The sequence below is a fragment of the Stenella coeruleoalba genome (assembly GCF_951394435.1).
Source record: "Stenella coeruleoalba genome assembly, chromosome: 13".
In the NCBI taxonomy this organism is placed as follows: domain Eukaryota; kingdom Metazoa; phylum Chordata; class Mammalia; order Artiodactyla; family Delphinidae; genus Stenella; species Stenella coeruleoalba.
The window spans coordinates 7624209-7648840 of NC_137159.1; the positions used below are offsets into that span (position 1 = coordinate 7624209).

General features: G+C 47.1%; 1 protein-coding gene across 1 annotated transcript in view; it reads left to right on the forward strand.

Moving 5' to 3' along the window:
• The window catches only part of AFF3 (ALF transcription elongation factor 3), a 564600-nt gene that overhangs the window by 519534 nt on the left and 20434 nt on the right, over positions 1 to 24632 (forward strand). Inside the window, exons 12-15 of the mRNA XM_079940200.1 lie at positions 1616 to 2695; positions 7222 to 7346; positions 10941 to 11142; positions 14071 to 14192. Coding sequence (XP_079796326.1) covers positions 1616 to 2695; positions 7222 to 7346; positions 10941 to 11142; positions 14071 to 14192 — 1529 coding nt within the window. The remainder of the gene's footprint in view (positions 1 to 1615; positions 2696 to 7221; positions 7347 to 10940; positions 11143 to 14070; positions 14193 to 24632) is intronic.

The following is a 24632-nucleotide window of genomic DNA, read 5'->3' on the forward strand; positions in this document are numbered from 1 at the left end:
TGCCAAGGAAAGGGCCTGGAATCCCCATGCTGGCCTCCACTGAAAGGTCTCTTGTCATTCCCAGTCCCTGGACACCCTGCGCTGTGGTTCCCTGAAGTGTAGACAGTCTCATCTGTTTTGGGGGAACCAGCAGGATGTCCACGGTCCCTGCCACAGCTCCAGTGCCTGGTGCCCACACCCTGTGGCCACTTCATCTTGGCCCCAGGCCCTGCTGGCCCATTAAAGGCTTCCCATCTCCCTAAGCTGTGCCCCAGATGCCTCCAGACTCAGCCAGGACCCTTGGGTCTAATATTACTGCCCTCCCCTCCCTCCCCTCCCCTCCCCTCCCCCAAGATCCTTGCTGCACGTGGCTATGCCCCAAGTTCTGATCTTAATACCAACCTCACTGTTAAGAACCAAATCTTGATACATGAAAGGAAGCTTTAGGAAATTATTATGTTAGAAAACAGTGGTTTTCGCCTACAAGGTTGCCTGACTTCCTCTGGGCTTTAACCAATCAAGTTTGAAGTGCAAAGCTAAGCTGATTCTTTATTTTAGGCTGGTATTTAGTCTTCCCCTGGATCATCAGAAGCCATGAATTCGTAGGGCAGAGACCATAGGGAAGGAAAAATACATCACCTTAATCACTTCAAAAATTTTCCCCATTTCACCTATATTCACAAATTGATAATACTCTAGCTAAAGTTCTATACTTATCAATATACCTCTTTTCTATTAATAATCACAGATGCTGGATAAATGGACTTTTATTAGAAATCAACAACATTTACTCCCTGTAAAAGCATCAGTTCTTAACCTTTGAATAAGACGTAGCTGCCTAGAGATATGAATGAAAGCTATGTCCCTCCCCTCGAAAAATGCGTCTACATGACATTTCACATTCTGTTACAGGGCATTCACTGACCTGCCCTCCCCAAGTCCCCACCACCGCCCCCGCCCACCCACCCACCCCCCGGAGCCAATCTATGGGCCAGAGTTTAAAACCTGAAATGTCCAGGATTTGCTTTAAGGTAGCAAAACTGCTTGCAGGAAAGGTTTCCATTGTCACCTCCTCATCTGAAATATTTCGGGCAAAGTGTGACGGATGCAGGTTGAGGATGGACAAACCAAGTCCAGCCATCAAAGTGCACTGGGCACACACAGGTAGTTCTTTGGGAGTTTAGTTTCCACTCAGTCCCCTTTTTTAATTCCGCCCCCCTCCCCGTATTTTAAGTCTTCCAAAAAATGAGTGCTTTAACACTCAGGGTCTCCAAACTACACCCCAGTTAACTTTTGTGGACTCTCACGTTTATGTATGTCTGTATAAATATAAAAATATATACATTGTATAACCCTCAAAAATGTTGGAAATGGGTCCTAATGAAGCATAGTGCATCCCCTTATTTTCCAAATAGGCCTCCAACTGCTGCACTGGCATTTCAGTGCCGGGGACCAGGAAGCGGGCAGCATCTCTGCATCTTGTGTGCCCACTGATGCTGCACACACCTACAGCTTCCATGTTCCTTGTTTCCAGCCCATCCATTGTCTGCCCTAAGTCGAGAGGAAAACAGCCAGGCCCCTTTTACGTGAGCCCATCATAAAAGATATTTGTTTGTCGCTGGTTTTCTGCTTTTAGGCCGAACCAGCGTCCTCTAACAAGTGGCAGCTGGATAAATGGCTAAACAAAGTTAATCCCCACAAGCCTCCTATCCTGATCCACAATGAAAGCCACGGGCCCGAGAGCAATCAATACTACACCCCGGTGAAGGACGAAGCGCCAGACTGCGGGAAGCTTCCCGACAACGTCTGCCCGACCAGCCTGAGAGACAAGGACATCAAGAGCGCCTGCAAGGAGGAGCAGAGGCCGAGGACCGCGAACAAGGCCCCGGGGAGCAAAGGGGTGAAGCAGAAGTCCCCGCCCGCGGCCGTGGCCGTGGCCGTGACCGCCGCCGCCCCGCCGCCCACGGTGGCCGGTGCGCCCGCCGAGAGCGCGCCCGCGCCTGCCCGGAGGTCCGCGGGCAAGAAACCCACGCGACGCACCGAGAGGACCTCCGCCGGCGACAATGGCCACCGGCCCGAGGAGCCCGCAGCCGCGGACGCGCTGGGGGCGAGCGCGGGGATCCCCCCGGAGCCCCCCAAGCCCCGGCCCTGCAGCAACAGTAGGACCAGCCACCGCAAGGAGCTGCGCTCGGCCGTAACCGGCGAGAAGCGCCGCACGCGGGGGCTGAGCCGGATTGTCCCCAAATCCAAGGAGTTCATCGAGACCGAGTCGTCCTCGTCGTCCTCCTCCGCGGACTCGGACCTGGAGTCGGAGCAAGAGGACTACCCTCTGTCCAAGGCCACTGCCGCCTCCGGGAACGACCCGAGGCTGAAGGAGGCTGCCAGCAGCATCAGCGGTGGCGGCCCGCGGGCCCCTGTGGGCTCTATCAACGCCAGGACCACCAGCGACATCGCCAAGGAGCTGGAAGAGCAGTTCTACACACTGGTCCCCTTCGGCCGCAATGAACTTCTCTCCCCGTTGAAGGACAGTGACGAGGTCAGGTCACTCTGGGTCAAAATTGACCTGACCCTCCTGTCCAGGATCCCAGAACACCTGCCCCAGGAGCCGGGGGTCCTGAGCGCTCCCGCGGCCAAGGACACTGAAAGCGCCCCGCCGAGCCACGCATCCGATGCGCCCGCAGAAAAGGCTTTGCCAAAATCCAAGAGGAAACGCAAGGTAGGCCTGGAAACCCGAGGGGCTGAGGGCACGGCGGGAGGGAGGGCTCTCCCTGAACTTGTGGGCAGCAGGTCTGCTGGTCTAGAATGTTCCCGGAGCAGGAGTTCTATGTGACTTTCCTCAACAAACGTTCATAGAGCACTTTATGTATGCCAGATACCTTTGTAAGTACTTGACACGTATTAACTCAGTTAAATCCTTAGCACTGCCCAATGAGGGAAGTATCCTTATTATTGCCACGTTATAGATAATTAAGGTCCGTCTCACTGCATGTGGAAGTAGGCGAACGGGAAATCTTCCCTGAGTGTGTGTGGAGAGGCAAGCTGGAGGCCGGGCCTGTGAGAAAAGCTAAATACGGGTGAACCCCATTCTTTGCTGGAAGGGGTGGGATCGTTCATTGACTTTAGAAGCCGGCAGCCTCAGAGAGTTTAGTAAGGCTGTGACTGGGGTGAGGCGTGAATCCGGAAGTGCCTAGTGGGGACCGTGGACGACGGGGCCCCGGGAGGGGACGCCAGCCTGGTGCATGAGAGCCAGCGGCTGGCGCTCCCGTGGCATTGAGCAGGAGAACTTTGTGGTGGAGACGGGCTGGGAACAGGGCCCTCAGGAGGAGGGACTTTTGAGTAATCAGAGGGTCAGGGATGAGGTGGCGCCAAAGGAGGGAAGCAAGCTGAACAAAGGCGGGTTGCACGAAGTGAGACAGGCAGCTCAAGTACTCGGAGAGCAGGACGTTTGTCAGGAAGCAGACCCAAATGCTCGGCCGTTTGGCCGTTTTTGAAGATTTTTGAGCACAGGAATAATTTAATCATAATTTTAAACCAATTTTGAGGATTTTTATTCCCTCCTGTTACTGCATCTTCAAAAGTAACTTGGACCACAGAGGAAAACACAATGCGTGACAAGCCAAAGATTGTAGTCATCGTGGATGGTCCCAAATTTAGGAGAAAATCATTCACAACAGTTAACACGTATATATGTCCCCATGAGGGATGCTGTTTTTGTACATATTAAGTTGTTTATAAAGTCCTTACAACTTTATGAAGCAAATATTATCATCATGCCCATTTTACAGATGAGGAAACTGAGGCTCATAGTGCCTAAAGGGACTTGCCCCAGGTTCACATAGGTGAGAAAGGGCAGAGCCGGGAATGAAGCCTGGGTCTGTGGCTCCAGGGTCTCCCAGTAAGAAGTCAGCATGAGGTTTGTGCAGTATTTTCCCCACAGGGCCCCTGCTCAGAGGGCTCTGTACTTGGAGTTTAATGCTTGCAGTTGCCATCTTGGAATTCTTCATTTTATTTTTGAATTTGTGTTTAGTAAGTGAAGTGTGATGGGACGATAGAGCCTGTGCGGTCCCACCTCCTGCCCATTTCCCAGGACAGGTTCTGCCTGCCCCGTGGCCCCTGTGCACTCCTAGCCCTGTGCAGCATCCCCATCCAGGGGCCAAGGCACAGGCCTAATGAGGGTCGGGGTCAGGATGGGCATCTCCCCACCCCCAATCCCAGTACTGAGGGGTCCTCCAGGGAAGAGTGCAGTCCAATCCGCAAGGGGTTGCCAGTTGGCCTTGGGGAAGGGGAAATGCCTAACTGGACTTCCTCACCCCTTGACCCATGGGTTCCACAAATGGCTGGCGGGGGAAGCCCTTCACTGGTGGGCTGCGCACAAGCGCCCTGTCGCAGGCCCAGGCCCCCGGTACTTGGGAGTGTCTACACATGCCCCCCAGGTATCCCCGTGCCTCAAGGAGCACAGTACGAAATAGCAAATAAACACAGCGTGACAGGTCAGGAGACAGACTTTGAAAGACACGAAAGACAAGAAAATGTTTCCGACTCTAGTACTTTATAATGTTAGTCTTCAGCGGCTTGCTTTTTTTTTTTTTGAGGTATAATATAATGATTTGATATTGGTTTATAAGTATCGCAAAATGATGACCACAGTAAGTCCAGTTAACATCCGTCACTGTCCATAGTTACAAATTTCTCTTCCTCCTGGTGAGAACTTTCAAGATCTCCTCTCCTGGCTACTGTCAAATATGCACTACGGTATTATTAACTATAGTCACCATGCTGTATATTCCATTACGTCCCCATGACTTCCTCATTTTATAACCAGAAATTTGTACCTTTTGACCTCATTCATCCATTCTGTACTCCCCCCAACCCCAGGCAGTCAGCAGTCTGACAGCATAAGCTGGGAGGAGGTTTGGTTTCTGTTTTTAGATTCCGCATGTCAGTGAGGTATTTGTCTTTCTCTGTCCGACTTGTTTCACTTATCATAATCCCCTCTAGGTCCATCCGTGTTGTTGCAAATGGCAGGCTTCCTTCTTCTGTTGTACGCACATATATGCCGCAGTACCCTTATCCATCTGTCTAGCCGTGGACATTGGCTTCCTCGTCTTAGCCGTTGTAAATAACGCTGCGGTGAACATGGGGGTGCAGATATGTTTTCAAATGAGTGTTTTCGTTTTCTTTGGATAAATACCCAGAAGTGGGATTGCTGGATCATGTGGTAGTTCTATTTGAATTTTTTGAGCAACCTCCATCCTGTTTCCACAGTGGCTGCAGCAATTTACATTCCCACCAACAGTGCACTAGGGTTCCCTTTGGTCCACATCCTCACAGACTTATTAGTTTTAGTTTTTTTGATAATAGCCATCCTGAAAGGTATGAGGTCCTATCTCGTTATGGTTTTGATGTGCATTTCTCTGATGATTAGTGATGTTGAGCATCTTTTCATGTACCTGTTGGCCGTCCATATGTCTTCTTTAGAAAATGTCTAATCAAATCCTCTGCCCATTTTTCAACTGGATTTTTTTGTTTGTTTCTTTGCTGTTGAATTGTATGAGTTCTTTATATATTTGGGGTATTAATCCCTTCTCAGATGTACAATTTAGAAATATTTTCTCCGATTCACTAGGTTGCTTTTTCATTTTGTTGATGGTTCCCTCTGCTGTGCAGAAGCCTTTTAGTTTAATATAGTCCCACTTGTTTATTTTTTGCTTTTGTTGCCTTTGTTTTTGGTGTTAAATCCAAAAAAATCATCACCAAGACTGACATCAAGCATCTTTTCCTGCTTTTGGAACAAGGCTCCCAGCATTTTCATTTTGCACTGAATCCCGCAAATCACGCAGTCAGCCCTGGCCTCCTGGGTGACCTTCTCTTCTGTGGACTTCAGTTTCTTTGTTTGTAAAATGGTGACATCTTTGCAGGGGTGTTGTCAGAGTCACATGATATAATGCAGTAATGCGGGTTAGCTCACTACATACCTACCCTCTTTCCTTCTGTGTTCCTCTCATACCCTGCCCTCCCCCTTACTCGTTGGATTGGCTTGTCCGTCAGTCCCCAGGTGATTAATTGATTAATGAGTGAATCAGCCAGTCATCTGGAGATGGATGGATAAATGGACAGGCTGATGGAAAGAGAGAGAGAGAGGTATTTCAGAGATAGAAATTGATAAACATACAGATAGATTGGAAATATATATAGCTGTATAGGTATATTTAGATAGAGATGTGCAAAAACATATACATGTATATTCCATAGTATTCTGTATTTAAATAAGTTTATTATTCATGGGCTTTTTTATTTTAACTTACAAAACTTCATTTACACTAAGTCTCACACTCAGCTCTCCTCATGAAATCTACTGAATCATCATTAAACTCACACAGAGAAGTGAAAGAACATTTTCACAGCACTCTTTACTCAGTATCTGGGGTGTGAAGCCCTCAGTTTTGGGTGCTGGAGGTGGGACACCGCAGACCTGGCTGCCAGGGTGCAGAGTCGAGCCCTGCCAGAGCCCTGGAAGCCAGAACTGGGGGTTCAGAGCTTTGGCTTGGACCCTTACGGGGGCACAGTTTCGGCGTGAGCTGCTGGGGTCCTTGCAATAGAGGCTGTGTAACAATCCCAGCTGGAGAGAGAAGGTCAAAATTTCTCTATCTTTGGTGCCAGTGCTTGTCTCCTGGAAAGCTCTGCTGAGAGCCCTACATGTGCCTGTACCGTGTTGCTGCGATCTCACCACAAATGGAATTTGGCTGAGTGCATGTGCCTCGTACCCTAGTACACGCCTAGGTTAAATGCCATCGTGGAAAACAAGAATCCAGTCAAACTACTGTTTTATAAAAATGTCCTTTGAGGCCATGAATTTCAAAAGAAAGGTCCGAGCTTGTCACTGCCCTTACAACATCAAGCCCAGGATAGGTCGCTGTGCCTTGTTTGGGTACCAAGAAACGCCAAAGGGAGGGATGCTGAAACTCCAGAACAGGTCTTCTTTGGAGGGTGGAATCTGCCTGTGGGTAAAGAAGTGTTCAGTGGTGATCTTTGTGTCACGCTTTTTCCTCTCAGTAAGCTGACAGATTTCTTCCTTGTTCGCGGAGTCGCTGATGGGGAACCCAGGCCAGGGCCGAGAGTGCTGCAGCCACATTGGTGCTCGGGATGTTGTCCAGAGAAGCCCGGATGAGCTGGTTGGCGATGGGAGCTCGCTGTGATCCCTTGAAATCTAAAGCTGACTGGCTTTTGCTTCTTCCCATGCAGTGTGACAGCGAAGATGACTGCCGGGAGATCAGGAAGGCTCAGGGAGAGAAGGAGAGCTCTTCACGACTCACTGCCTCCGCCGGCAGTACTTTGTCCGCAAACCATTGCAACGTGAACGTCAACAGGTACTCACGCTCCCAGGAAGGCAGAGGGAGCTGGAGGCGTGTCTGGGTCTGAGAGGCACATGCCTACTGGGGGAGAGTCGGATTTTTGAGTGACTGCTCTGCTCTGGGTCTCCATGTTGCCTACCAAGCCTCTTGGGCTCCTTCATCGATAGAAATTGATAAGAGGCCAGACAAGAAATTCAGGCAAGGCTTTACTGGGGCTCATGCTGTAGTACGAGGGAACAAAGACAAGTAACAGATTCCCTTGCACGCTGTCTGATGGGGGGCCAGCTGATTCCTTAAATGGGGTGAGGGTAGGGTGGGGCCAGGGGTCTGATTCCTTCCTGGGGCGGGGCCAGCTGATTCCTTAAATGGGGTGAGGGTAGGGTGGGGCCAGGCTGGAGGGGTGGCTTAGGAGGTCTGCTCACCCCCTTGTTGGCGCTGAGTGCGGGGGGCGTGCGCAGTAACCTACTTTTGCTCCTGACACCCTGCATTTTTGCTCCGGACTCCTCAGAAGTGGACGTTGGGTTTTTGGTCTTTTTGTATCTTGTTCGTAATTTGTTCCAACTGCCCTGTGCCTGCAGTTATTTTTAGTCCCTTGTAGTCTCTTTGTATTTTGTGGCTCAAGGAGACGTTTGTCCAGGTGCAAGCACTGCAGCAGAGGGTCCCAGGTCCCAGCCTGTCTCATGCAGACTCCTTTCCCTTGGTTTAACCCAAGACTAACCAGTATGCCTGGACGTGTGCTTCTTGTCACAGCTCCAGGTGCGCTGGAAGTACTTCTTTATAACAAAAGACCAGTTACTAGTTGCACGCAGTTCTATCCTTTCAAAAACACACCCTCCACTCTGAAAACTTACAAACTGAATAAGCTTATTACACCAATGAAAAATATAAACTTGAGCAGAATCTCCATATGACACACCTAAAGGCGTTGGGTGTAGACTGAATTTGCGGTGACAGACAGGATCTGGGTCTCCAAGGCGAAACAGCCACCCAGTCCCTCCTCTCAGGGGGTTCCAGAGAGACCCACATGGCACTGAATCCCCTCTGTGACAAAGGCTTCCTGGCAAAGCAAGGTCCCAGATATTTATTATAAGTGAGCAGCTTATCATCAGTCATAGAAGTCCTTTCCATTTAGAAATAGCACAGCTCAGAAACCACTTTATCCTCTGCTGAGACACTCCTCACTCTCCCTGACTGTGTACATAGAATTTTTAAGGGGAGATTAATGTTTCAGCGCAACACATAAAAATGTAAACTGAAAGGTTAGGAGAAGATGTAGAGTAGTACTAAAACCCGGAGAGGAAATTGGAGAGCGAGGGCACCTGAGCACAGGCCCACTGCAGTGTTAGAATCACCTTGGGAAGAAGGGCAAGAGCCCTTGAAGGTCTGAGCAAGAAAGAGCAACACACACAAGCTGCCCGAGCCCACAGTCCTCTGGGCCAAGCAGATGGCATCCCAAAATATTGAGGAAATGTGAATGGGGAAAATACGGCTCAAAAATTTCTTTTTTTCTTTTTTTTTTTTTTTTGCCGTACGCGGCCTCTCACTGCTGTGGCCTCTCCCGTTGCGAAGCATGGGCTCCGGATGTGCAGGCGCAGTGGCCATGGCTCACGGGCCCAGCTGCTCCGCGGCATGTGGGATCCTCCCAGACCGGGGCACAAACCCGCGTCCCCTGCATCGGCAGGCGGCCTCTCAACCACTGCGCCGCCAGGGAAACCCTCAAAAATGTCTTTTTAAATGTGTGATAGAGTTATATATGTGCTTCTTTGTTCATGCCTTAAATAACCTTTCTAGCAGATCTAGTAATGACCATAATTTCTAGTAGTGATGAGTGTAAACCATATTTCAGGATGTCTGCCACAACTGGTAAGGCATGAAAATATCTGTGATTTCCACTGGTGACACAATCCCAGGTCTTGCTAGTAGTACTCCTGCTACACCACCACTGTGGTTTCTTGCCTTTGTTCGTAATTAAAGGAAATGTTCAGTTTCAGTGAGAGGTTAAGGAAAGTGAAGATGCAACTTCTTTCCCATGCAAGTGCGGGGACCCCAGGATAAGAGCTCTTGCTCTAGAGTTTTTGCTGGCAGAGCCTCCTGGCTCTGATAGTTTCACTTACGTTAAGTAAGGACTCAACGCAGATGAAAGTGCTTTGAGTTTTTCTTGGAAAGGTAGCCTATGTACCTCTGGAATTGTGATTACCACTGTTAAGCTTTACCTGTGTAATCAGACAATCCTTCATATATGGTGATTGCCCATCCCAAAGATGCGATCCCAAGAACGTTTCCAAGTTACTTTGGTCACAACCTGAATAGATAAACTTACAATGATGAAGAAGAAATAGTCATATGTTCATGACAATATTTAATGTAATAATTTAGTTTCTGCAAACATTTAAGATCATGTAGTATGTAAAATAATTGAGACGTAGAAATAAGACTTTTTCACTCACATGTCAAGAAAGTTATGTTCAGACGGTTCATATCCGTCTTCAACATCAGTGTTTTCATCTTCACTGGCTGAGCCACTTTTGACTCGTCCAAGGCAGTTTTCGAGAACACACCTCTCACTTCTAAGTTGGTGGATGCACAGTACTTTTTGAACCAGAAAGCTGTCATCAGAAATTCTCTCCCGACACAGATCTGTTTGCATAACATTAAGAACCTTGGCTTCTCGTTTGTTCTAGGGGCCTGTGTTTGTAATTTCTACACTGTGACCACCAACTAAGGAAATTGCTTAAAAATAAAAAGTGACTTTACTGGCTTGTTTGCAGTGATAGTCAACACATGCAATTAAGAAGTCACAACTGCGGGAATAATGACTAAATCTTTGTTAAATGAATTTATTTTAACTGACTCTACCAGGTGACTTCTAGGAGCATCCCAAATTCGCAATGATTGAGTTTATTTGAGGCTAATGTGTCTTCCCCCAATTTTTGTTTCAACGGAGGGAGCCCTATCTACATACTGTACGTTACAAAGACTCAAATATGACTCCCTTCTCTGGTGGTCTTTGGCGGGGTGTGGGGGGATTTATATTCAGGCATAGACAGTAGTTCGGAAGGTAAAATAAGGAGCTAGGAATCAGAAAATGTCATTTCTAATGACAGTCTTCTATTCTTTGTTTATTCTGATCCATGCCTGGCTACCTAACAATTAGAAGGTGGGTTCATGCTTGGTTATTCTGTGATTCTGTTATTCTCCATATAATAATTAGTACAAGCTCAGGTGTTAGCAAAAGTCCTTTTGGAAGTGGAGATCTCGTGTATAATTTGAGTTTCCTGTTACCTGCTGTTTACACTTGTTAGGAAAACAGTAAGTTGTCGTGTATTTTGAGATCCTTGGATGAAGAACTTGGGAAATGAAGGTATTATTATGCTTAGTTATTTAACTCCAGATTACTATTTTTTTCTGGGAGGACGAGTAAAAAAACCATGAACGAAATTTCTTTATTGTTCGTTACGGTCCTAATGCCATAAAATCGTTTCCTGGCATGATAATTCCCAATAAACGTCTTCCTACCAGCAGGTTTTAAGTGGGAGGGTCACAGATAAAACAGTTACCTTGCCACGCGCTGAGTGTGTGACATTCCATTACTGTGATTTCCGTTTACAGCTTGGCAATCCCAATAAATAAAAATGAAAAAATGCTCCGCTCACCCACCTCACCCCTCTCCGACGCATCTAAACACAAATACCCCGGCGAGGACCTGACTTCCCCCAGCAGATCCAACAGCAACGGTTTGTTCACCTCCGCCTCGTCCAGCAAAAAGCATAAGGCTGAGAACCAGCTGCAGACCCATGGTGGAGACCTCACGGTACGTTGATGCTCTTCTGCCCCAGATAAAACAGGAGTGAAAATGAGCACGCCCCTCTGCTCTGCCTCTAGCCCAGCACAGTCCGAACACAGGCTTTTTAAATTGCAACTTCAGGAAAAGTTCCTGCTTTATTATTGCAAATAAATGTTCCCAGGTAAAATAAATGTCCGATAGTTTCTGGTATGTGGGAGGATAATGTTCGTTCAACACAAGGAGGCCTTATTGACAGAAAGCTTGGCTGTAGAAACAGCACAAGCTGAGAAAAGGTTTAATCTCCAAACGTATTAGACTGGATGACCTAAGATCAGTAACACCCACCTTGCGACATTGCAGGAGGTCGAGGAGGCCCACCTTGGTAAGGGGGCCCCGCTGGCGGTCCCTGCCCACATGGCAGCGTAGCGCCAGGAAGGTAACCTGGCACGCCTTGAGGATGGCCGCCGTACTGACCATGAGGCGGCATTGGGGGTCTCATTCCTCGTTGCTGTGGGATGCCTGGCTGCGGTGGCATCATACCTCCATTTGGTCCAACGGGTAGATTACCGATGGGAGCCTGTCCTGGTCGAGGAAGATTACATTGATACGTGGTGACCAGTGAGGTCCCGCAAAGCAGCCCTAAAGGCTGGTCTGGGAAGACCTGGCAAAGCAGCTGCTCTTCGCCTCTCGCACAGGCAGCTGCGGAAGAAACGGAGGAGGCATTTTCAGCCTCTTCTGCTTAGGAACACTCTTTGGAGGACTTCATTTCCCATCCTGAAAAGAATTAGCCCTAACGTAACTCTCCCAGGACAAAGTAAATTGGGAGTTTTGGACCAGCCAGTCTTTCTATTGGAAAAGATTTCTTGCCCTGGGGCAGAGCTAAATCCGGGATTGGAGCCCAAGGCCAAGTTGCAGGGCTCCCCGCTGCCCTCAGTGACCAATGTGGTGACCAGGGTGGGACAGCTGCCACCACCCCTCTTCCGGTGACTTTGTCAAGGGTGATTCCAACACGCTGTATTCCCCTGGGAACCTGGGTTCCCCTCTAGCCTCATAGCTTAGTCACCGTGTGACCTTGGGCCGGTTGCTTAATCTCTTGAGCCTGTTTTCATTTGCAAAATGGTGGTGTAAGATTTCAATGAGGCAGTACCGCCTAAAGAACCCAACCCCTGTGGACACCTGTGCAGCTAACACTGCATGTAAGTTCCTCTTTCCTGCCACCCTCCATCTAACAGCGGGCGGCCCTGGACCGTGCATCCTCCAGGTACATTATTTAATTCCAAACTCTTCCCCCTGTGCCTCTCAAAACCAGTGGGGCTTTGTGAGGCAGGGAGAAATGAGACTTGGCGATAGGACTCTGCAAAGAAAGTGGCGGGAGGCAGCATGTCATGCTTTATCCCATGAATTAAAGAGGCAAAAAGAATCGGTAGATGGTCCAGCAAGAGCCTAAATCTTACGGAACCATCAGGAAATTAACTCCTTCATGCACCCTCATTTGGGAGCAATTATCTTTGGTTCTAGGATACACGAATCTGAGAAGACCATATTAGAAAAAACAAATAAAAAGCTAACGATTCCAATTTTAAACCAAACACAACTTTTCTTTGCCTCTAGATCCTTCAATCACAAGCAACTATGATACGCAGAGAATCGTAAAACAATGATAGACTTTATTGAGGCATTCTTTTCACTGAACGGGTGTTTATCAAGGAAGTATTTATTGTGTCCCAGGCACTTTGCTACATAACAGAGACGCACTGATGATCTAAAGGGTTCAGTCTCTACCTGCAGGATAGCTTACACTCTAGCTGGGGAGAGCCACTTAGAGCAGGGCTCACACACATCCGTAATTTACTACCCTGCATGCCAGAAAGGAAACGCCCAGAGTCCTGGAGGCTCTCGTAACAAAGAGGCTTAATCTACGCATAAAATCGGTCCATATTTAAAGAAGCATTGATATACACTCCACCTTAATTACTTCAGAGGAATCCATTTGAATCTCCTAACTAAAACCGGGGTGTTTTATTATCCAGACGTCAGCACACAGTAGGTGCTCTCTATAATGTCCGCATCTCCAGGACAAAGGGTGTTTCCATTTTTCCCCAGATGCAGAGTGTTCCTTCTTAAAACACATCTTAAATAATTTCTAGTGATTCCCTTTGGCTCTCCCTGTTCTTCACAGACAGCTGATGAGAACCCGTCAATTGTGACCTGAATGACCTCTTTTGTGAGGGATGATTATAGCTCAGTGGTTCTGAGAGCTTGGCTCCTGGACCAGCATCACCTGGAACTTGTTAGCAATGCATGTTGTCAGGCTCTTCCCCAGACGTACTGAGTGAGAGATGCTGGCGGTGAGGCCCAGCTGGCTGTGTGTTAATGGTGATTCTGATGCAGTCCATTTGGACAACCATGGGTCTAGCCAACTGGGAAGCGTAGGAGCCTGAATCCTAAGCCCCCAGCCTCCACCCACAATAGCCATCTGAGCTTGGGCGAGTTCAAGATCTGGATCTGCGGGAGTGGGCACACTGACACTCCTTTTTTTTTTTTGCGGTACGCGGGCCTCTCACTGTTGTGGCCTCTCCCGTCGTGGAGCACAGGCTCCAGACGCGAAGGCTCAGCGGCCGTGGCTCACGGGCCCAGCCGCTCCGCGGCATGTGGGATCTTCCCGGACCGGGGCACGAACCCGCGTCCCCTGCATCAGCAGGCGGACTCTCAACCACTGCGCCACCAGGGAAGCCCAAGAGAGTGCCCTTTTGATGTCCCGGGAATGGCATTTGACCACGTATGTAAAAGCCTCCAGCTTGAGACCTGCAGTGCAAGTATTTCTTCTTCTTTATTTCAACGAGGAAAGCACCATCAGCTCTAACCTAGAACACAGAACACAAGCGATTCTAACAGGTTGCTCCTTCAGCCAGGTGGCCAGTTTCTCAAATACAGGTGTGTTTGTTTGTTGTTTAGAAAGCGGCTCACAGCAATTCCGAAAACGTTCTCCACAAGCCACGGCCACAGACAGAGCCATGGTCTCCAGGCTCCAACGGCCACAGGGACTGCAAGAGGCAGAAACTCATCTTCGATGACATGTAAGTGTGGACCCTTGGTTGGTACGGTGAGGGCCAGATCGGTGGGAGCAGGGAGATGGTTTAATATGCGTCTGATTCACAGGGTGGCCATTTCTGTCATGTGATCTCATCTGTTAAATGTCACCCTCTCGAAGGGAATTGCAGCTTCACTCCAAGTGTACCCCTGAGTCCTGGGAGACTTCTGAGTGAATAGAACAACCAGGGCTAACAGGGCTGCTTCCAGGATGTCAGAAAACTAAGCTAAATGGCATCAATGAGTCATATTTCTAAGCCCTTGCATTTGGGGTTGTATGCTGCCAGAAGGAGAAGCAGTTTTTGTTTCTGTAAATTATAACAGGCAAAGAATAATAGTGATTCACTCCTGAAAGCTTTTTTTTTTTCTTCTAAAATGCTGTAGTCTTTATAAAAGTGTAAACAGTTCTTATCCAGGAGAAAATATCCTGTCATCCATCTCCCAGTCCTAACACTGAAACCCAAGTATTAGTTCCGTTCCCGGCATCGATTTAAGAGGAGGAGAAACAAAAGAAAAGGAATAAATTAACATCCTGGAATGCTCTGGAGATGCTGAAAATGACAAATGAGAAATGATAAAATGATACTGAAAATTATTTAGGCTCTTGGGGAAAAAATATGTGTCAAGGACAAGCCTGGAAGGCAGCAGGTATGGTTTCAAGAGTTCGCCTTGAATCCTCCTTTCAATTTGAGCCGTTCACCAAGCGTGCAGCGTGTGTGTGTTTGAGGCACGCCCTTAAATCCCGGCGTGGAGCAGCGGGCAACAGTGAGAGGACACCCTGCTCTCTGACTGTTGACAGTCTGGCTGAGGGGACAGACTGTAAGCCACGACCCTCACCCAGAGTCAGAAAATAAAATGGTGCTAAATGTCTCTGAGTCCCAGCTTCCTAATCGGAAAAAGTGACTGTCATGACAGGCTCATCTGAGATCCAGTGAGATGGTCTCTCCTGAGCGTGACCACCTGAGAAGTGAAAGCTCGGCGTGGTGGTGATGACTCTTCCACCCTCATCTCCCTCCCATCCTACTTTCCAATCCTACCTTCACTCAGAGTATAGGCACGATCAGTTGGTTCACCTCCAAGAAGCAAGAATACCGAGTTAGGGCTTCCCTGGTGGCGCAGTGGTTGACAGTCCGTCTGCTGATGCAGGGGACACGGGTTCGTGCCCCGGTCCGGGAGGATCCCACATGCCGCGGAGCGGCTGGGCCCGTGAGCCATGGCCGCTGAGCCTGCGCGTCCGGAGCCTGTGCTTCGCAACCGGAGAGGCCACAGCAGTGAGAGGCCCGTGTACCGCAAAAAAAAAAAAAAAGGATACCGAGTTGTAGCCCTCAAGCCCTGCTTGGACTTCATTAAGCTACTTAGGGCACAGACTTTGAGGGTTCAAAGCCAAATCCACATTATTTTGTTTCTTTATTGAACACGTTCCCAGATAATTGGTTTTACCAAAGTGTAAGGGTGGCCCAGGAAGACGTGTGTTTTTCTCCTCTTCCCGTGGCTGCCGCAGCTGCACTCAACCCCAAGCACGCTCTCTCCTGACCCTCAGCACCTCCCCTTCCCCTCCTTGCCCGCTGCCCTGGGCATCAAGGGAGGTGGTAATTAATCCCCGGGGTGGGGGGCGTGTAATGGGAGTACAATCAGGCAGTCAACTCCATATATAATTAGGGTTTGGTGGTGTAAATTGTTCAAGGGAGCTTTAACCGTTTGCAAAAACAGGAGATTAGAATCGTGTTTAATGACAGTGTGGAAATTTGCATTCAGGAGATATAGGAATCTTTTGATTTTCATCTTAATTAAAGATGCTCTTCCTAATATTAAGAAGCAAATTGAAGACAAAGTAGTTATATGGGTGGGTCAGCCTCCATATCGTTTAGGTTGCAACCCAGTTCTTTGAGGAATTAAAAACAATTATACTTATCTTACAAATCAAGTCTTTATAAGAATGGAAATGGGGCTTTAGACATCATTCAAAGCCCACCTGTCATTTTTACCAGTCCCAAAACTGCCCTTATTCATCTCAAGAAGCTTGCAGATGGGGAGGGATGGACTGGGGGTTTGGGATTAGTACATGCAAACTATTATGTATAGAATGGATAAACAAGAAGGTCCTACTGTATAGCACAGGGGACTATATTCAGTGTCCTGAGATAAACCATAATGGAAAAGAATATAAATAAGAATGTATATATATATATATATATATATATATATGTATATATATGTGTGTATAACTGAGTCACTTTGCTGTACAGCAGAAATTAATACAACATTGTAAATCCACTATACTTCAATAAAATTTTTTTTTTGCGGTACGTGGGCCTCTCACTGTTGTGGCCTTTCCCGTTGCAGAGCACAGGCTCTGGACGCGCAGGCTCAGCGGCCATGGCTCACGGGCCCAGCCACTCCATGGCATGTGGGATCTTCCCGAACCGGGACACGAACCCATGTCCCCTGCATCAGCAGGCGGACTCTCAACCACTGCGCCACCAGGGAAGCCCAATAAAAAATAAATTTAAAAGGAAAAAGAAAGTTGCAGGTATTATAAAAGATTTGGACTCAGGGAGCAAAAAAAAAAAAAAAAAGGAGAAGCAGTCATAATCTACAACATGAACAAACACACGTGCATTTGACAGTAAGGTACCCAAAGCATCAGATGTATCAAGGGCATGGTGTTTAAACACACACATGTATGGGAAATTAAAATGTAAGGAATTTCCCAGTGTATGGACCAGAAAGCTAAGTCTGGAACAGCAACAACTAAATGGTCCTACTTCTACCTGCAGTGTCTTGGACTGTTTACAAGAGGCAATGTTTCTCAGTCTGCTGGGACTGCAGCTAATATAATTTTGTCCCTATCTGTATTAACCAAGAGGCTGTTATCATTCATTCTTCCCATTAGCAATGTGTGTAATTTTTCTGGCTGGCAGCTACAATACAGTGTTTCTCCCTTTATGGATAAGGGTACAATAGAATAAAAAAGCACTCTTTCATATCCATCGTATATAGAGAGAGACGTCTTCCAGTTGCCACGTGTCCCAATTGATTTGAAATCCATGACAGTAAGAGAAACATGCAAATCAAACAGCCACTTAACTGCTGAACTGAGAAAGTCGTGGGAAGATTCTTCAAGCTTGAAAAGCAAAAACAGGCATTGTCTCTTCATTGGAACAATAAAAATATGTCCGTGAAGAGATCACTGGGGGGACTTCCCTGGGGGCACAGTGGTTAAGACTCCACGCTCCCAATGCAGAGGGCCCAGGTTTGATCCCTGGTCAGGGAACTAGATCCCACATGCATGCCGCAACTTTGAGTTCACATGCCACAACTGAGGAGCCCACCTGCCACAACTAAGACTGGTGCAACCAAATAAATTAATTAATTAAAAATAATAATAATAATAAAGAGATCACTGGGCTAGGAAGTCACCTAAAAGTATGTAAAGTGTCTCCCAGGTTCAGTTGGTGTGTCCTGAGGTCCAGTGGTAGGAACAAGGGTATGTGATTGATTCATTGTCAGTTATTAATTGAGGGAAGATGGAGGCATATGGGTGGCCTCTCCAGGAAACTTCCCCGGGACCACAACCTTGGCCGCCTCCTGCTACCTCTCTGCTCTGCACCAGCTTCAAGGACCATGACCTGGCTCCTGTCATTTTCCTTGACTTCTCCTCACTAGAGGTGTCAACAGGCAGTGACATTGACCAAAGAGAGGCCACCAGAAGGAAAGAAAGAACTAGAGAATTAGCAGCGGAATGATTTAGAGTTGATGGAAATCCAGTTATAGCGCTCCAGTGAGTAACAGATGCCATCCTGTCACGTGACTTTTAAAGCCACATCACGTAGCTTTTTTTAAAAAAGTAAACTCATCCTTTTGTATTACAAATACTCGCTAACAGTTGAATAAACATGAGATTCTGACAACAGCCACCCGAATCCAGTGGGCACTCAAATAACAACCGTTGAATGGCCCCCGCTAAATTAGAATAACATTCCCAGGGGTAATGCCTGCATCTTCTTTTCTTTCTCTTTCCTTGAATGTAAGGAATCTACTACGTGCAAGTCGATTTAAATTCACGGGCTTCCAGGCCCTTTTCCTAGGCCACTTACCAGTTCCGGATGTAGATGGAACTGAACCGAATCATTTGTTTTAAAACTGTGATCCAGGTCAGCCTGTCCTGCAGGATCACCCCTGACGTTGAGCCGTGCGCCACTTTCTCTCCTCGAGAGCCCTGATTTTAAGGTGACGCTGGTGTAATTACCAAACTTCTGTTTAAAAAAAATCTGTAAGGATTTATGTCCATGAGTGACAGCACTTGATTCAACTCAAAGCCTAGAAACGGATCTTACTAGTGCAGAGCCATGAGCTGTAAATTACTTGGTGTCATAATTAGTGACAGGGGAGTTCTTGGCGCTGGAAAATCCAGGGAACAATTGTGTCACGAAGTCCTCAGTACAGACGTCAGAGCAGAGCTGAGTGGTGAAATGCTTGGCCTCTCTTCCCACGTGCCATATTGCTGTGCCGGGGAGCCAGAGAACCCCGGGTGCCAGCCCTGCCTGCTGTTTCCAGAAGGATGTGCTGTCTCTTGCCCACATTTCACAAGGAAGAGTCAGTCATGGTCGTCACATTCAGCCACACCACCAAACATCCCATCTGTCCCCGTGGCACCAATACCAGGAACCCAACTACTTAAACCTCCCTACGTGAGAAGAGACTCCCTAGCCACGCGGTGCTGAAGCCCTGGCCTGGGAGATGTGGCTGGCAGGGCAGGAAGAGGGAGTCGGCATTTGTGATATGCTCAGCCGCCTCATAGCTAAAAGCGTTTTAATTTTATAGAGGGTGGAAGATTCCTGTATGTGAAAGGCCAGATGATGGAGTAAGAGGACACCAACTGCAATCCTTGAGTAGGTGATGTTACGTCGAGGCAAGGCGCCCACGGTGGACCTGCTGTGGCCGTTCTTCCTCTCCCGAGGGGCTCCCCTTCCCAGTTGCTTCAAAGCTGGACCCCACCTTTCCTGATACACCATTCATGTGCCTTTCTGTTCTTCATATGGAATTTTTTCACTTTATGAACCCCTCTCAGCCAGGTTTTTGTTTTTTTCTAACCAAAACAGAAAGAAAGGGGAAAAAGAGGACTTGGCTGGGGGTGTTGGGAGGGCAGGAGCTGGGGACAAGGCCTTTTAGATCTCCCTGATTGAAATCTGAGCTCTCTGATCATTTTAAGGGCTTGTCAAATGATTTTATCTCTTTTGATTAATTTTTTTTTATCAGTCGTTTTTCTACAGTTATCATGGTTTATTTTATTTTATGTATTTATCTTTGGCTGCGTTGGGTCTTTGTTGCTGCGTGCGGGCTTCCTCTAGTTGCGGCGAACAGGGGCTACTCTTCCTTGCGGTATGTGGGCTTCTCATTGCGGTGGCTTCTCTTGTCGCGGAGCATGGGCTCTAGGCACGCGGGCTTCAGTAGCTGTGGCTCGCGGGCTCTAGAGCACAGGCTCAGTAGTTGTGGCGCATGAGCTTAGCTCTGTGGCATGTGGCATCTTCCCGGACCAGGGCTCGAACCCGCGTCCCCTGCATCGGCAGGCGGATTCTTAACCACTGCACCACCAGGGAAGCCCTTTTTTAATTTTTGATTTTATGTTGGAATATAGTTGGTTTACAATGTTGTGTTAGTTTCAGGTGTACAGCAAAGTGATTTAGTTATACATATTCATATATCCTTTTTCAGATTCTTTTCCCATGTAGGTTATTACAGAGTAATGAGTAGAGTCCCCTGTGCTATATAGTAGGTCCTTATCGATTGTATATTGTATATATAGGAGTGTGTATATGTTAATCCCAAGCTCCTAATTTATCCCTGCCCCCGCCTTTCCCCTTTGGTAACCATAAGTTTGTTTTCTAAGTCTGTGAGTCTGTTTCTGTTTTGTGAATAAATTCATTTGTTAAATATCACACCCAGAGAAGAACAACAATCAAACTGATGTGTTTCCCTTTCGATAGAAAGTTGCTTATGCTCACGTGACCAAAACCTGCCATTTAGCCTGTGTGTCCTGGAAAGCACACGCCGTTTTCTATGTGTGGCCGAGAGAGGAGTCACCTGCAAGAGCCTGTGGCCTGTAGGAGACACAATGAGTGATTGCTTATGCTTCTGAGAAGCCAGGGACTCGGGAGTCCCAGCCAACATCAAGGGCATAGAAACAAAAGCTGCATTTGAATCCTTGCTGCCGAAAGCAGTCTTCCTGCTTCCTTCGGAAAGCACTCATAAAGCCAGCGGCAGCACCGGGGTCCCTGGCTGCGCAATGCCCTCATCGGCAGCACCCACTTACTCAGTGCGTGAAAAACAATTACCTCACTTCTTACGCGTTCTTCTTGGTCAAGAAAGTACCTCACAGCCTGGGCCACAGTCACACCTCGGGGACTTATTAAATGACAAGCTGACAGGCTATCAGATGACGAATTCATTTGGTGTGCAGTTGCTTAGTGGTCTGATTTGGATTTCAACTTCCCTGAGAAAATGATCCCCACTTCGGCTCTGCCAAGGAACCCGTTTGTTCAGACACGTTGAGTTCGCCATCTCTGCCAGTTTTCACAAAACAGGCTGGTTTTGCTGAGGAGGTGCATTTCACAGAGGTAGGAATCACGGAAAGCAGCCCGCCAGCCTCTCCGTGGGAGGGCGTTCAACTCCATCGCAGCCACAAAGGAGAACAAAGAGCGAGGTTGCTCTAATACGCTGGTGCCAGAAGAAATTTTAGGGTAGCTCAGCCCCCGCCGCCGCTTAGAACTAAGGTGGCTCGCGTGTAGGTGGGGGCAATGAGAGGTGAGGAGGGCGCACCCCCTCTGGATCAAGTGCTCCCATTTTTTTCGCTGCCGAGAGCTCTTATAACAAAGATACACGGGGCTCGGCTTTGGCGTTTGGATCACTCGAGCCCAGCTTCTGAAGAGCCCCAGGGACACGGTTAGTTACATGCATGATGTTGAACTGTACTTTTCTTAGGGTTGCTCACGTATCATCATCAAATACCATCGCTGTGAGAAACGGTGTGAAGAACCTTACGATCACAATGAAAAGCAAAACTCTAGGTTTTCCATGTGAAAGAAAAGAAAGAAGATTCAATGAAAAATGAGTTTGAACGCTGCGATCATTAGATTCATTTTAGTGCCTGTGCCACGTTATATTCTGTAACTGCCACAATGGTGACGGCAGTTTTACTTTCCTGCTGACTTGAAAGTCACCGTCGGAGTGATGCCTTCATGACAGCACGTGTCCACTGCCTTGCCGGACAATCTGGGTGACATCCCATCATCCCATTGCCTTTATAATGATCTGATCTAGGAGTGTGGCTCTAGAAATCACCTGAAAGGAAAACAAATGGGCCAATCATCAAGCAATCTTCAGTGACTCAGTGTAATAAGCCCTCCATTAGATGCAAAGATGAGAATTCTTATGCGATCCTAAACAGGCCCTGATAGTACATTTCTTCAGCATCTCAGGTTAATGTTGTAGCTGCTGTGATGTAGTCAGAAAATAGGTGTGTTACTTATCCACCTACACCATTGTGAGAGTTTGTGACTCAGCCTCCAACTCAGGTTTAAAGGATACACTTAGATGCTGCAGATAAAAACAGCATTGATTAAGGTACCCGTATTAGGAATTAGGTGGCACTGCTACCCCAGGGGTAACTAAGAAGGCTAACAGATGCCTTTGCTTATTACCAAAGTAATTCGTTCGTGAGAACGAAATGCATTTGAAAACATGATGATCCGTTAGTGACGAGGTCTACAAAAAACAGGGCAAGAGAAAAATGACCAAATTCCCATACTGGAGTGTGGGACAGATAATGATGTGGAGAATTTCAGGTTGCCATGGAGATGTTCTCTGGCTCATTGCCTTCGAGGCTGCACCCCATCAGAAGTCAACCCTGTCTCTCTCTCTTTGAAACTCAAAATATGAATGCAAGGGGGGGGGTTCATTTCTCTTCTACCATGTACCTAAAACTACAAGGTGGGGAAGATCAAAGAGGTCTACAACAGGGCCCCCGCTGAAAATGGTCCAGCTGCAAAGTTTGCATACATGCAGTGACTGTAGCCCAGGACAGCAGAAGGTAATTAAATGCCTGGAAGTGAAGTGTAAACAAGAGGTGGTGTCTGAGATCAGGAAAGACATGGCTGATCATGGACCAAAATTACCAAGAAGGCCTTATGGCCTAAGAATTTGAGGGACAGGTAACATCTGGCTCATCATAAGCACTTAATGAATGAGCAGAGAGGTGAGTGTTCCAGGAAGAACGGAAAGGATGAGCAGAGCTTCTAAGACACCCATGGCATGTCAACCAGACAGTGAGGACACCTCTCTGGCTGTGGTTGAGGGACTTGGTGAGTAAGTGGTACGGTTAAGAGGGTTAGGCAAGATGATTGGAGACCTGAACTGCGATTGGAATTCATAGGCCCTGGAGATGGATTTTAGATCTATGAGTAGGATGGGGATATAATGAAAGCCACGTTTTACAAACATAGGTCAAGGCTTAAAGCTCAGAATAGGTTGGATGGGTGTGAAACTAGAGGCCAGGAGAGGTGATGAAAGCCTAGACTTGGTGGATACGGTCATTGGGGAAAGAAAGGGATGTTTACGAGGGAGCATTCATAGCATTTGATAACTGGGGGAGAGATGGATGGAGATGCCTGAACTCTTGTCCTGAACAAATAGGCTCCAGGACCCCATCTGAAGCTCAGGAGTCAGATCTGGGTTTGGGCAGAGGTAGGTCTGGTCTTCTGCTTCGGGGCATTCAGCAAAAGGACAAACGAAAGATATTGCAGAGGATTTTTAAGGCATGAAACTCTTCTGTATGATACTATAATGGTGGATACGTGTCATTATACATTCCTCAAAACTCACAGAACGTGCAACGCCAAGAGTGAACCCAGATGTAAACTGTGGACTTTGGGTGATGATGATATGTCAGGTTCGGTTTATCGATTGTAACAGATGTGCTGCTCTGGTGGGGATGTTGGTAGTGAGGGAGGCTGTGCACGTGCAGAAGCACGAGGTACACAGGAACTTTTCGTACTTTCCACTTCATTTTGCTCGGAGCCTACAACTGCTCAGAAAAATTAAGTCAGTCCATTAAACAACAAAAACAAGAACAAAAATAATGTAAATTGCCACAGTCGGCATCAAAGACCCCACAGATAGCCAGTATGTGTTCAAAGGTCAATATGTGGACAGAGAAGAATAAACCATCGTGAAAGTCAACTAAAACGCCCTTCAAATGGAAGAAGCGTGAACGTTGAGGAAATAAACTAGAACAAGAAGAGCCGGTCAGAGCAGGGCCTTCCTTTGAAGGAAACCTCAGGCCTCACCCACGAATGAAGACCCATCATGATGAATGAAAGAGTCCAGGCCTGCATGGCAGGAAAAATGGTGAAGGGCTCATGATCGAGAAACAGAGTTTCGTTGTGCACATTAGGGAAATCCTGCAGCCATGTTCCTCATTTCTTTGTTGGAAAAGTTAAAAATTCCCAGCATGTTCCACAGTACTGACAATATTTTATGCGGAAGAAGAGACAGAAAACCAAGGTCTTTTTCTTGCTTCTGTGATTTGTGACTCAAAATTAAGTATTTGCTTTGATCCTGGTTTGTTTATTTGTTTGATTGATTGATTAAAACCATTCAGCTGAGGATTATAGTTTTGGATGGTAATGTCATTGACATGGTATGTGTGATTTTTCTAAGCCTTTTGACCCCTTAGGATAAAAGGACGCTCTGACTACCTAATACTGCATTGGGGAAAAGATGCCTTAGCTGAAAGAAGGCAGTTCAAAATAAGTGTATTAAATAGGTTAAACAGTTCATGATTAATATTGCTACTTACATCTTATCTCCCATTCAGGGGGTCCTGGCTTATGGTGTGTACATGAATAGGTCAAGTTTACTGATTATATAAAGACCCATAATGCAAAACAAGTTTATGCTGATGGTACCTAAAGTACGTAGATTTAAAAAAATCTATCCAATGAAGCATTTAAAGTTACTGTCTGATGAGTAGTTTAGTGTAACTTGGGGTCATGTCACACACTCAGATCCATCTCTGGATGAATTCCCTTCATCTCCCAGCAGAGTCAGCGCTGGCCAGGGTTATTGTTTTAATAATGCCCATGTCTGGTGTTAATGTTTACCAGCCAGTTAATCAGAGCTAGAGAGAATACATGCCATGTTTGCATTGTGACAAGGAAGACATCATTTTACAGTTAACTTTATTACAACTGGAATGTAATCATACAGCAGCACCTCTTTTCATTTTTCATTGCAAAGCTTTAAAATAATTAGATATAGAGATACAAGCAACTTTGGGTACCATTTATGCATACAAACAACACTGATTTTCATAAGGGTACAGAAATATACTCACCTGTACATATCCATACAATTATTATGAGATACCT